The following is a 13,027-nucleotide window of genomic DNA, read 5'->3' as shown; positions in this document are numbered from 1 at the left end:
AGCCTCAGCCTTTGATTACATCAATCGGAGGAAATTATGAGCAGTTTGTGAATCGGGAGGCGGAGTGTATCCTACTAACACAAGATATTTGGCAAAATAAGATATGGTCCTGTAGGTTATGTGCCTGTTCTACCAGTTCATTGAGACCAGTGACAGGTCTGCATGTTAGCTCCCATCTCTGTTTGGAAATAAAACAGAGGGATGCTTTCCTGGACCCTTCCATGATGGATCTTGGCCAGTGCCCTTGTCCTTCATGCAGTTACTGCAGTGCTGGTTGCCAGAAAAGGTAACGTTCTTCACGGTACAACCAAGCACTGTGTGGCGTTTATGGAGCGTAAGGATTTATTGAGTAATTCCCCAATTAATTTGATTAGCCAGAAGAAATTGAAAAATAGGACTGTTGGGTAAAAGATACTGCTGAAGAATGTTTTAATACAACAAACACCTATGCGTTGATTTTGACTCAGTCGTTGACTCGTTTGCTGGTACAGAAGCAACAAAAATACATGCAAAATAATGCTTTGGGACAAATATACTACTATATATTAGGACCGAAGAAAAACTTACATTATTCCTTCCTATGCATTTTACTTGCTTGACCAATCAAATGTCATTTTAAATCATAGTCCAAGTAAGCAGTTCAAAGAAACAATCTAAAATAGCACTTTTTTAGAGACAAAACCTTTTTATATACACGTTTATCAATTCTTCATGTATGCATATATACAAAAATCATTCTTATATACAATACAATGTTTTTTTCTACAACAGCTAATTCTTTATATCAACCTAACCGAAACAAATACCAACTGTTCCCCATTGCCCTATTAGTGACTAGAGAATGCTTTCCATTTCTTAGACCAAGAGCATTCCTTTCACAAAGGATCACCAGAAAGTCCGACGAGGTGTACTATCCCGCCTCTCGTCAGCAGGGAGTAGGTATGTGTGTGGGGTTGCTGCGTAGGCTGCCAAAAAATATTCTCAGGTAAAGTACCACTCAAGGCGCGCAGGTGCGTAGCCATGGGCTCGTCAGCCCCACCGGCTCAAGGGAGCCTGAATATAAACAAAAATCCGATTGGCCGCACTCTGCTAGTCCTATCAGCGTGTTGCCCCAAAGAATTGTGGTCCATGAAGTAGCGTCTGCGGGTACGCCTATGCCAAAAGTTTAAAATGAAAGTGAGTGTTGCGTTAGCCATCCCTGGACACGTGTTTCGAGGTAGTTGCCTCTCGTCAGCAGGGAGTAGGTATGTGTGTGGGGTTGCTGCGTAGCCTGCCAAAAAATATTCTCAGGTAAAGTACCACTCAAGGCGCGCAGGTGCGTAGCCATGGGCTCGTCAGCCCCACCGGCTCAAGGGAGCCTGAATATAAACAAAAATCCGATTGGCCGCACTCTGCTAGTCCTATCCCACACACATACCTACTCCCTGCTGACGAGAGGCAACTACCTCGAAACACGTGTCCAGGGATGGCTAACGCAACACTCACTTTCATTTTAAACTTTTGGCATAGGCGTACCCGCAGACGCTACTTCATGGACCACAATTCTTTGGGGCAACACGCTGATAGGACTAGCAGAGTGCCGCCAATCGGATTTTTGTTTATATTCAGGCTCCCTTGAGCCGGTGGGGCTGACGAGCCCATGGCTACGCACCTGCGCGCCTTGAGTGGTACTTTACCTGAGAAAATTTTTTGGCAGCCTACGCAGCAACCCCACACACATACCTACTCCCTGCTGACGAGAGGCAACTACCTCGAAACACGTGTCCAGGGATGGCTAACGTGACACTCACTTTCATTTTAAACTTTTGGCATAGGCGTACCCGCCGACGCTACTTCATGGACCACAATTCTTTGGGGCAACACGCTGATAGGACTAGCAGAGTGCGGCCAATCGGATTTTTGTTTATATTCAGGCTCCCTTGAGCCGTGGGGCTGACGAGCCCATGGCTACGCACCTGCGCGCCTTGAGTGGTACTTTACCTGAGAATATTTTTTGGCGGCCTACGCAGCAACCCCACACACATACCTACTCCCTGCTGAAGAGAGGCAACTACCTCGAAACACGTGTCCAGGGATGGCTAACGCGACACTCACTTTCATTTCAAACTTTTGGCATAAGCGTACCCGCCGACGCTACTTCATGGACCACAATTCTTTGGGGCAACACGCTGATAGAACTAGCAGAGTGCGGCCAATCGGTTTTTTGCAGACACGTCTATTATTATGCCTTCTGAGGGGTTATGCACATTATTCTGCCCATTTGCACAGCCCATCTGGGCAAACCACCATCTGCCCCAATACTCGGAACAACTAACAGCATGACCTGTGACTGTTTCAGATGTTCCCACCAGCCAAACTGGCTTGGAATATCAACGAGTAGGAAGTGCACAAAAGAAATCAAGCACGGGTAATGCAAAAAGGTCTGGTCATGGCAAGTCTGTAATGTTTTGTTGCTTTTTTATTTACTTTTTGCAATAAACTACAATAGACATTAAAGATGCAAACACATAAAAAGTATAATGTGCCTGTTTAAAGGTGATATGCCTGTGTTTACAAAAAAAGAATAAAATAATCCATCCCAAAAATAATTGAAAGGAAAACATAGAAGAAAACAAGCATTGAAAATGCAATAGGTCTCGCCTTAAATTTAAAGCCATTTGCTCCGCTAATGGTATTGTATAGCAAAGCAAATGGCTTTAACCTAATAAAAGGCGAGACCTATCGCATTTTCAATGCTTGTTAACTTTAGTCACGTTGTGCAGCATCCCTGATGCTTGGGCAACACTGACTTAGGCATGTGCCTTGGACTGTCCTGCCCTAATGGCCACCCTAGACCAGAGGTGTCCAACGTATGTCCAGGAGGGCCACAGCTATACCATGTGTTTAGCATAGCTGAGCACCGATTCGGTTATGGAAATTCTGTTGGTTTTTAGGACTGGTCAATTCGACCCCACACTGCAATTCCCTATCCAATTGAGTGTATATTATTCTTACTCACTACAGGCTGGCCTGTTAAGACTTGATGATGACTAGCCAAGTTTTCAAATGATGCTGTATAAAAAACAAACTCACGCAAAAATACACGATCAGCGCTGATGTGATAAAAATGCTTCTCGCTGCTCAGTTGCGTTTTTAAATGGTTACGTGTGGTGGCTCAGTGCCTCAGCAGGGACTATATTCTTTGGAGAGAAAAAGTCACTTCAACCTGTTTGAGGCTATATTTTCACACGAAATACACTGGTGCCCTTCGCCTGGCCATGCCCACTCCGCGTCCCTTTTTCAGGGGTTATTAAAACCAGCCTCTCGCTGTCCTCCTAAGTGACATCTGAATATGACAGGCTCGTCTGGGATGAGAGGCTGTCCTCCTAAGTGACATCTGAATATGACAGGCTGGTCTGGGATTCTATTACAGGACCGGAGGCTTCGGATTATGCTTCTCTTTCTTATATTTGCTACTCACAGCAGCCAATGAACAACGTTTTGTATGCAAACAAAAACTACATTTCCCATGATGCTCGTCCATACATCACATCCTGTATAGCCCCATAAGAGCCACAGTGTCCCGTTTCTCCTCCTCTTTCTTTGCTGCTCACGCAGACAGTTAAGTGCTCAGAACGTTACGTTGTACATTATGTAATTTTTGACTGTTGACTTGTCGGTGATGATATTGCAGTTATACATGATGTAATTTTTGACTGTTGCCTTGTCGTTGCTGATATTGCAGTTATATATTTGCGCTTATGTCGCGCTAGATGGAATATATGTTTTTTAACAACCCTGTGTCTGTACTGGGGGCAATTTGTCTTCTGTTTCATGCTCGATTTAGCGCTCGCGGGCGCTATTGTTATTAGTTACCGATCCCTGATGGATTGCAGGCCCCGTTAAGTCCCCGCTTGGGGTGCTGCGCTCCCGCTTGGAGCGGAGCTTGAATACTTGCGCTGACGGCCTTCGGTTCACTCCCTGCTGGCCGCCGAGTACCGCGCTGTTCACGCGCATGGCGGAGTTACTGTGCCTATATTCAGGTTTGGGACTGGTACTGTTACGGGTTCCGTTCCCGTTTATTCGGGTCATTTCGCGCCGCCATTCCCGATTTCGAAGCGGGTGTTGCGCGTTCCCCGCCTGGAGCGGGAAATCTCAATGTGGGCGGTCTGATCGGGCTTAAGGGTGTTCCCGCTGACTTGTAAGTGCCGCGCTGCTTTTGACGACTTCAGTTCAGGTTCCCCTCGCGCTTCAGGCTTACAGCAGGTCCATGTAGCCTAGGGGCAAGGCTCTTGCCTCCAACCCCAGAGGTTCGGGGTTCGCACCCAGGGTTTCTGGGTTGTACTTTGCGCAGGACTAGAGTTATTTTACATTATTCATGGAATTCCTTTTACAATTTGGGCGTCGTTTTTGCTGATACATGCTCAGTCTTGATACTGCTCGGCCCGCCCCGGTTCAGATCCAGGTCGCTCCCGCTGGAGTGGAGATGGCGCACTGATAATGCCTGCGATTTGACTGATTGGGCCTCTGTTGATCCTCATGGGAGGGACTTGGTTCGGCTGAAGAAAGAATTATAACGCTCCCTCAAGAGCTGAGATACTGCGCTGTTGTTGCAGCATTCAAAATGAGTCCCTGTGGGACAGTGATTAGGTCTAGATTATTACTCAACTGTTAGGTTTCAATGTTTATGGTTTTTCTGCTTTAATTTTACCCTGTCATTTCCATAGGGTTGCTCTGTTTGTTGCGCGATTTCGCGTTTTTTCCGCCAAAGGCTTTCCCTAGTAGCCGAGTGCGGTTATGGAGTCATAACGCTCCGGTGTGCATAACCCAATGGGGCTGCATTTCGGCAATTTGATTTACGCACGTCGCATGCGTCCCTGTTTTTCCTTCACAGGTTCACGGAGCCTCGGGCCCTACATGGGCAGGCTTCTTGTACGCCTTCCAGGCTGTAACAATCGGTTGGCCCTTGGAGTGCGCACACGCTCCTGAGAATTCGCTATGACTCGGACGCCCATGGGGCTGGAATAATCTGACTACAGCTTTGCTGAGGAGCCGATACATTATTATTTTTCACTTGTGTGCACAGGGTTGGCTCCCCCTCTACTCCTCCATTACGCTGTGCTTGGCACTTCTCGGTTGAATACGGACACCCCATGACAAGCATGGGTGGAAAATTTAAGGAGGATGTGATCTAGTCGAACGGAGCGCGCACGGCTCCCGAAATAATTATGTTGACACTCAGGCTCTACACGCCCTTGAGTACGTCGACCGGGCCCGGATGTACCAGCCCCTAGCTCGGGCACGCAAAGCTTGATTGACGGCCATCATTCTTGAGTCATTTTTCCTTGGGCAGGTTTGTTTCTATATCATTCGACATGACAATATTAGGGCACGCGCGGGCGCTCTATTGGACTTAGATCAGGGGCGCAATAGTTATAGCTCGAGAACTGCGGCCGGATAGACTGATTACGGTGGAAGAGTCCCTCTTTTCTTGCTAGTTGTACGAGGAATTTCAGAGAGGGTTTCTCGGAGCTGCCAGGTTGCCAGGACAACCTCCGAGTCAGGGTCGGACGCAGGCGGCGATGGACATCTTGATGTCCTGAGGGGGCTGACCCTGGCGACGAAACCCATCTGGGACAGCTTTGTTACGGGTCGCATCTGGGATATGTAGACATAGTTGAACTTTGGTCACGCGCTCTGGACTTCGGTGGGTCTGTCGCGGGGCTGGTCCTTGTGAACCGCTTAGAGACTCTGTTTTTTAGCAATGGTTTTCCCACCAGGTTCCACACAAGTTTTTCTACTATATGGCTTTCGGGAGAGCATTCGTGGTCGTCAGTTTTTCCTTCCCGTCCTTGGCGGCTGCTCCAATGACGGACTTGTACAATCTCCCCAGCTTTCTATTTAGGTGATTGCTCCCTCACGGGAACAGGGCGTCTTCCCATTTCGGATTATAGGTGTAGGTGTGTGCATATATATATATATATATATATATATATATATATATATATATATATATATATATGGGTTGATCCTAGCACAGACATAGAATTTAGCCTCTCATCCTCCCGAGGTCAGTTTTCCTCGTCGGATTCCAATTTGCCCTCGGGGTTACAATTTGTGTTGGTGTTTTCGGCCATTCCCTTCGATGCACTTGTAGCGCTTGGCTTAGATTTTTTTTTTTTTTTTTTTTTTTCAGGGTTATCTCCTTAATCATAGGTCAGGTTTGTTTTTACAGCTCTTACTTGGGAGCTTCAATGGAGCCCAGTCTGACGTTCCCATGCAGAGGGTTCCATTTCGGGCAGTTGCCGCAGTAGTAAGGCGTTTAGTACGGTCTGTCAAACTGTTTTCTGCCCTCCAGTTTTTCCGAGTCCTTCTTCCACATAGGTCTTTTGACATGTACTTCCCACACCATAGAATATCTCGGGGGTGAGAGTCCTCGGCCGGACAAAGGGTACGAGGTTATGTTCCTAGGGGACTTGGTCACGGACTTTTGGCATTCTGCCGGAGGTATTAGATTTGAGTCATTACGGAATAGAATCCGTAGCGACAGGGCGCAGTGGCCGACTGGTAATTCGGGTATCTCCTGATAGCGGTAGGGGGCAGCTTCACCCAAAGGATATTCAGTGGTTGTAAGCCTTTCTGGGTTCTCGTTCCGCAGACCGTTAGTGGCAGGAAGGATTCATCACGGACGTTCGTATGGAGATAAAATCCAGGGGGTACAGGTGTATGCCTTGTCTCACGGTTGTCGGTGGGACTGAACTATGTTCTTTCCTCCATTCCACCCACATTTCGGGGAATGCGACGCAAAATTGCATTGCTTAGCGGAAGCGATCTTTATAACTCTGGTAGGGAGGTCTCCATTTTGTTTTTTTCAGTACTCCTCGAGTCGGCGGCGTCCGACTCTGCAGTCTCCGTGACCCCTTACAGCATTCCATTTCCTGCACGTGGCGCGCAGGGTGAATTGGGGGCAGTGGTCCTTATGATATACCAAGGAACTAGCTCAAAGGTTAGTCAGGCGCCTTTTGGTGGCACAGGGTCTGGGCTCGAAACATGTCAGGCCTGTACATTCTGTTTCCCTAGGTGGTATATATATATTTGAAACACATTGTTTTTTTGTTACGATCTACACTTTTCGGACACGCTGTCGGTGCTCATTTAGCTTCCCTGGGCGCTCCCGCGCAACCACAATATTTTTAGGCGTCAGCGGATCGCGTTGTTGGTAGGTACCGTCGTGTTATCTCCGTGAGGGCTGAGTTTCCTACTGTGTGTATATTTCAGCAGGTACTGTTCGGTTTTTGCGCGACGTTCGCTTTGCAGTGGCCATTTGGCCATTTATGTAGGTCATTTTAGATAGAGTAACATTAAAACCCAAATCAGAATAATCCTCTGTGGGAGATTTTCTCGTTTTCTTCTTTGGAACCGCGGCCGACAAAATATGTCGGCAGGGAATAGCCTATCGTCAGGCTGTGTTACGAGACCTTCTACCTTTCGGTGTTCCAATGTCGAGACAGGCCCACGATGTTACAGGTACAGTATCTACTCCAAGAAGTTTCATTATACTTAATGTCAGATTTACATCTGGTCAAGGCCTGTTCCCATTATGTTTCCAACTGATGCAATTTACGTGTGTTTTCCAGGCCTCAAGGTCTACAAGGGAGTTTACTTGGTGTTACTCCTGAGGTTGTGATATAATTGTCGTGCTATAACTGTGGATTACATTATAGACCCTCTACATATGTCCACGGCTATTATAGCCGGTGGTGGATGGCAGTTATGCCGGGATACGATATCCATAACCAAATGTTTGAGACAGTCTGTTTGTGGGACCTTATCTTTCAATAGTGTTTTGCTGATTCCTATAGTACAGGATATTTCAAGATATACAGATTGATTTCTCACTCTATATTTAACCTGTTTATTATTCAACTGGTGGGTGTTATGACTGTACTATTTAAACTGTTTATTATTCAACCGGTGGGTGTTATGAATGGAGTGGAGTTGGACAAGCGTTAAACTAGCATAATCCGAAGCCTCCGGTCCTGTAATAGAATCAAAAATTAGCTAGCATTCGCGCCAAGAATTTTCAATTCTATTAAGGACATGGAGGCGAGGATTATCCCACCCGGTTTATTACGATATTGGTAATAATTACCCACCCGCATGTATTTGATATTCTGTGTAAGCAGAAGTTACGGGTTTTCCCTGTCTCATTCCTTTCAGGTTCTGGAAAAAGAAGACGGAGCAGGTGTACTTCTGGTGTAGAGGACGTGCAATTCCAGTTTGGATATGGTTCTGCCACGTTGGAGGATGCTTATTGGACTCCTATTCCTATTTTGGACTAAAGTATTAATGTTATTGATTATTAAGTTCGAGCAAAGAAAGAGGAGGAGAAACGGGACACTGTGGCTCTTATGGGGCTATACAGGATGTGATGTATGGACGAGCATCATGGGAAATGTAGTTTTTGTTTGCATACAAAACGTTGTTCATTGGCTGCTGTGAGTAGCAAATATAAGAAAGAGAAGCATAATCCTCGCCTCCGTGTCCTTAATAGAATTGAAAATTCTTGGCGCGAATGCTAGCTAATTTTTGATTCCTACACAGCTTAAAGTGCATAGCTTCGGAAACTGTTTGCGTACAGCTTTCTAACAAGATTTTAGAATGCAAACATACCTGTAAATACAAACATAACTTCGCATCATGTGCAGTGAGTAACCGTACACGTGATCATGCAATGCCAACAGGGCATTCTGGTGACAGACAAACCACATGTCTGGCTGCAAGTAGAGTGTGCTTCTATCTTTCTAAGATTACATCAGAGGACTCTGACACGCGGTATCTTAGCTGTGCTCAGTTTACAAACTACGGAAGAATGAAACGCCACACGGGCCCTGCCATAAATCCATTTTGTCACTTTCACCCCATGCAGATGTGATCTGACACCGTTTAACTCGCAGAGCACCATTCTCTTGGCACTAGACCGCTGCTGCGCGTAGAGCATGGTTTGTTTACTGTCTCCTTCCAGTTATCAGCCTGCTCGGCGACGGTGGACGGGTGGAGTTAAAACGTATAACTCACGCGACAAGTTCTTCGATTAAAAAAACCTCCGTTCAGAAAAGTGCACCTTGAAGTCCATTTCGCGGCCTCTTAAAATCAGCCCATTCGGCAGAACAGCGCCTAGACATGCCTGGCAGCAACAAAGTGCGCTACATCACACATTCCGCACTTTGGCTAGATAGAGCCTGTTTCTGAACGGACCGGACCTCTCCGTCCCGTATGAAGCCCCTCTCGACCCCGACACCCGCTTCTCTTCACAGGAGTGCGCTGTTGCCTCGAAGCGGGTGATCCTCCTGTTTGCAATGGTTGTGAGACTGGGCACAACTGGCAGCGTCCGGACAGGCATTTAATCTTGGCTGCTGCGAGGGCTCTGCCCCTCGGCGTCTGCAGGAAGCAAATCAGAGGCCCCTCACCTCCAAACCCTTCAATTGCGAGGAGGGGTGAGGGATGCTCGGGTGGGGAAAAATAACAAACTGCTCTCTAAATGCACGCTGAGGGGGTAATGAGTGTGGCATCTTAAACCCAAGCTGATTTGAGGTGCTAGTATCATATTCGGGTGCCCCTGAAAAAATATCCCCCATGATGGATTGGGCAGGGGTAATAGTGGATACATCAGTGGAATTAAGCGGCAGAGTAGGCTACACTAGGCGACAATAAAAAGCAAATTATGCAGCTCTTTTGTTTCTTCATAGTATTTCTTCATTGTTTTGTAATTTTTACACATGATAATACAGTCTGGGCAAAGATTTAACCTAATCAAAGATTATTCAGCAGACGTTGGATTACATGGAATGTGTCACAACCCCATACATTTCCTGGGGAAACAGCAGCAGAGAAATCGTATAATCCAAGGGGCCCTGCTCATAAGGCATCACGACTTCTCTCTTAGCAATGCAAAAAAGGCCAAGCCAGGTGTGCCTCTTGATTATTCGGATGGGCGGGGGGACACTTGTTGTAGAATATATATGCCCTAATATGTATGCACTAGCGTGCATTCTAATATCACGGGAGGGGCATGCTGGGAGCCTTCTCACTAATCGCAAATAATCTCATTGAAAGGATGAGGCAACTACGAGCCTCGGTAGTCGTATGGAAAGGCAAGGTACCCGGGTACCTATACCCCGGGAATGTAGTGTGGTAGAGTGGGTGCACCCCACGGGTAAATTAATAAGGGGAGGGGCTCCCATGTCAATGCATCTCCTCACCAGGCATTACTGCGGTAACGTAGGCTCCTTCTGCTTCTGCCGCTGTCTCGGACACGCCTCCTGTGACATCACATCCGTTATTCCAGACTCCTTCAATTCCGGGTATTGACTCCAGCGAGATCTGCAACTGGAAGACTAGTAAGCGTAACGACACGCATCCGTTGACATATTAGGGGCTTATTTACAAACCCCTTGCACCGCCGGTGCGTCACTTTTTCTCACATAAAAAGTGACGTGGCAGCGCAAGGGGGTTGTAAATAAGCTCCTTACTCTCCAGGGAACGAAAAGCGGATTTGCAAAAATAATATTATTTCAATACGTTGTGAAATAATAAATTCTGTATAGTTGAGCGACCCATTATTTTGCAGATAAAATAATTGCATATATAATTATGAGGTAATATTTTGCATGTATTTAGGAATTAAAAAAATCCTAAATAATGTATGATCGGTGCATTTCTATCGCTATGTTTTTGTTTTGTCAACTCTTCAGTCATCTGTACTGCACATTACTAACACGGTGATGCTATGATTACTTACCAGTAATCCCCATTACTCTTAGTCCTCGTCCTCGACCCAGTCATCACTAATGAGGTATTCCACAAGACAGGAAACAACACAGGAAACACTTTTTTAGGCTCCACCCACCCTCCCATCAGGGGCTATAAGAGCCTAGCCAACCAAAAGCACATCCTGACATACCAAGCAACAAAGGCCTGATCAGGGAGGGCGGGCGGGAAGTATGACTGGGTCGAGGACGAGTAGGACTAAGAGTAATGGGGATTACCAGTAAGTAATCATAGCATTACCTTTACGTCCCCCGTCCTCGACCCAGTCATCAGTAATGAGGCATACCAAAGCACCCCCAGCAACAGGCCTTTGGCAAACCACACAGAGAACAGAGACCGAACACAAAGAGGCGTGCAGCAAAAGAAAAGTTTATTGAAAAACACAGAATCAGGGAGGTGGAACTGCTGGAGCAGAGTTTTCTGTTGAAAATCTATTGTTTTTTTTTTAAGCTCCGGTTTGTCTATTTGTCATAATTAAAAATATTAATTATTAAATACTAATTATTTGTTTTGCGTGAATGTTTGAACTTACCAACATGTACTAATGAAAAGGAAAACGACACGTGGGAATGCTTTCGTATTGCTTTAATAACGTGCATGTTTATTAAATAAACGTTGCTGTGTGCTGTTTATTTTAAAGCACAAAACGCTTTCGAATTAATGCTTTTCTGTGTTGCAAAGGCTAGCTAATTACATACACATAAGGGTATTAGTGGGGTTAACACTGTTTAATCACTATGCTGTGGTAACGTTGTTTTTGTCTCTTTTAATTAAGATGGTCTATTTTGGCCTAAAATAAAATGGCCGCCGTTTGCAGCCTGGCCTCGAGTGAGAGATTTGTGATGAGAAGGCCTCGCTGAACATGGTCGAGAGACATCTGACCACAGTCTTCGCCTGGTTAAAATTTTCCGTGAGGACAGCAGCGGTTCTGGGCAAGCCTCCAGATGCATCCGAGCAACCTTGGAGGACAAAGGAGCCATAATGAATGGACTCTGAGCTCATCATGTTAGTTCCGAGGAAATGTGGATGTTGATAGATACTTTTTAATTTTTGGTTCCTGTTCTGTCTTTTTATTTTTGTGATTTCTCTGAGCGGAGATTTTCCAAATGTAGCGATGCTACATCCTTTCCTGCTCGCTCTGCTCAGCGGTTCAGCGGACGTTTGGAACATTTAATGTTGCTTTCTTTTGTTAGAATTATTATAAATATTGTTAGCCTAGAGAGGGTCTTGGCCACTTCGCCACTTCTTCCCAAACCTGCGTTGGTGAGGATCGATGCTGTGAGGACGGTGATTCGGGAGACTTTTACTGAGAGACCTGTCCTGACCCATTCTGACATTTAGCTAGAATAGGTAATTATGAGAATGATGATTTATTCTGATTGATTTACTTTGACTAATTTTAGATAAAGTACCATAATTTTAATTACAGTGTCGGTGGTTATTTCTTGTCAATTATTGAGTACTCTATTTTGAATATTGTTGTATAGATTGTTTAGATCATGATACAAGACAGTTACAATAACTAGGTCCTATCGACCTCAGTGTAGATGCAGGGTGTTTAGGAGTTTTTCTTTCCACAGGTTCGGTGATGGTAGAGTATTTGAGCGTATGTTAGTGAAATGGGCCCAAGCGTATGATGAGTGTATGTGCGTGTAACTGTGAAATTACTCTATCCGTGGAAGTAGGGAGGATTTGTACACCCCAATCTGCACCAATTTCCTGGTAGCAGAATTTGATGGTTATTGTTGATTGTCTTGATCTGATTAGATTGCTTGTATATTGGATTATTGATTATTGATTATTGATTGATGTTGGAATATGTACTAATACTATATGTTGGAGTCGTCATGTTGAGTTATATGTAGTGCTTCTGGAACTTGGGAGCTAGTAGCAGTTCCGTAGTAGGGCAGAGGGAAGTATATGCTGCTCTCGGGAAAGACGGGATTGTAGGAAAAAAAAAAAAACGTGTGACAATTGAAGTTGCGCGTCACATTGTCTGGGTTTGGAATCAGTGACATCGTCGTATGTTACTATTAGATATATTTCTGGTATAAAAGGAGTGCGTATGGTAGCGAAGGTTACCTGTGAAACTCTGGTCTTAAGTCCCAGGGATCCGTAAGGTTCACCGTTAAAGCTTATCGCGGGAGAAGTAATAGGTATTCTCTGAGCTTGTTTGAAGGACTGGGCAGAGGTAAGCTGCTTGGTTAACGTGTGTTAT

General features: G+C 45.5%; 1 protein-coding gene across 1 annotated transcript in view; it reads right to left on the bottom strand.

Moving 5' to 3' along the window:
* ABHD14A (abhydrolase domain containing 14A) overlaps positions 1-10,374 on the bottom strand; it is a 73,947-nt gene extending 63,573 nt beyond the window's left edge. Inside the window, exon 1 of the mRNA XM_085625180.1 lies at positions 10,242-10,374. Coding sequence (XP_085481306.1) covers positions 10,242-10,248 — 7 coding nt within the window. The 5' untranslated portion in view covers positions 10,249-10,374. The remainder of the gene's footprint in view (positions 1-10,241) is intronic.
* Between the last annotated feature and the right edge of the window lie 2,653 nt (positions 10,375-13,027).

Source organism: Triturus cristatus, chromosome 9 (assembly GCF_964204655.1).
Source record: "Triturus cristatus chromosome 9, aTriCri1.1, whole genome shotgun sequence".
NCBI lineage: Eukaryota > Metazoa > Chordata > Amphibia > Caudata > Salamandridae > Triturus > Triturus cristatus.
Note: the sequence above shows the minus strand (reverse complement) of the source record. Positions and strands in the feature narration are given on the sequence as shown.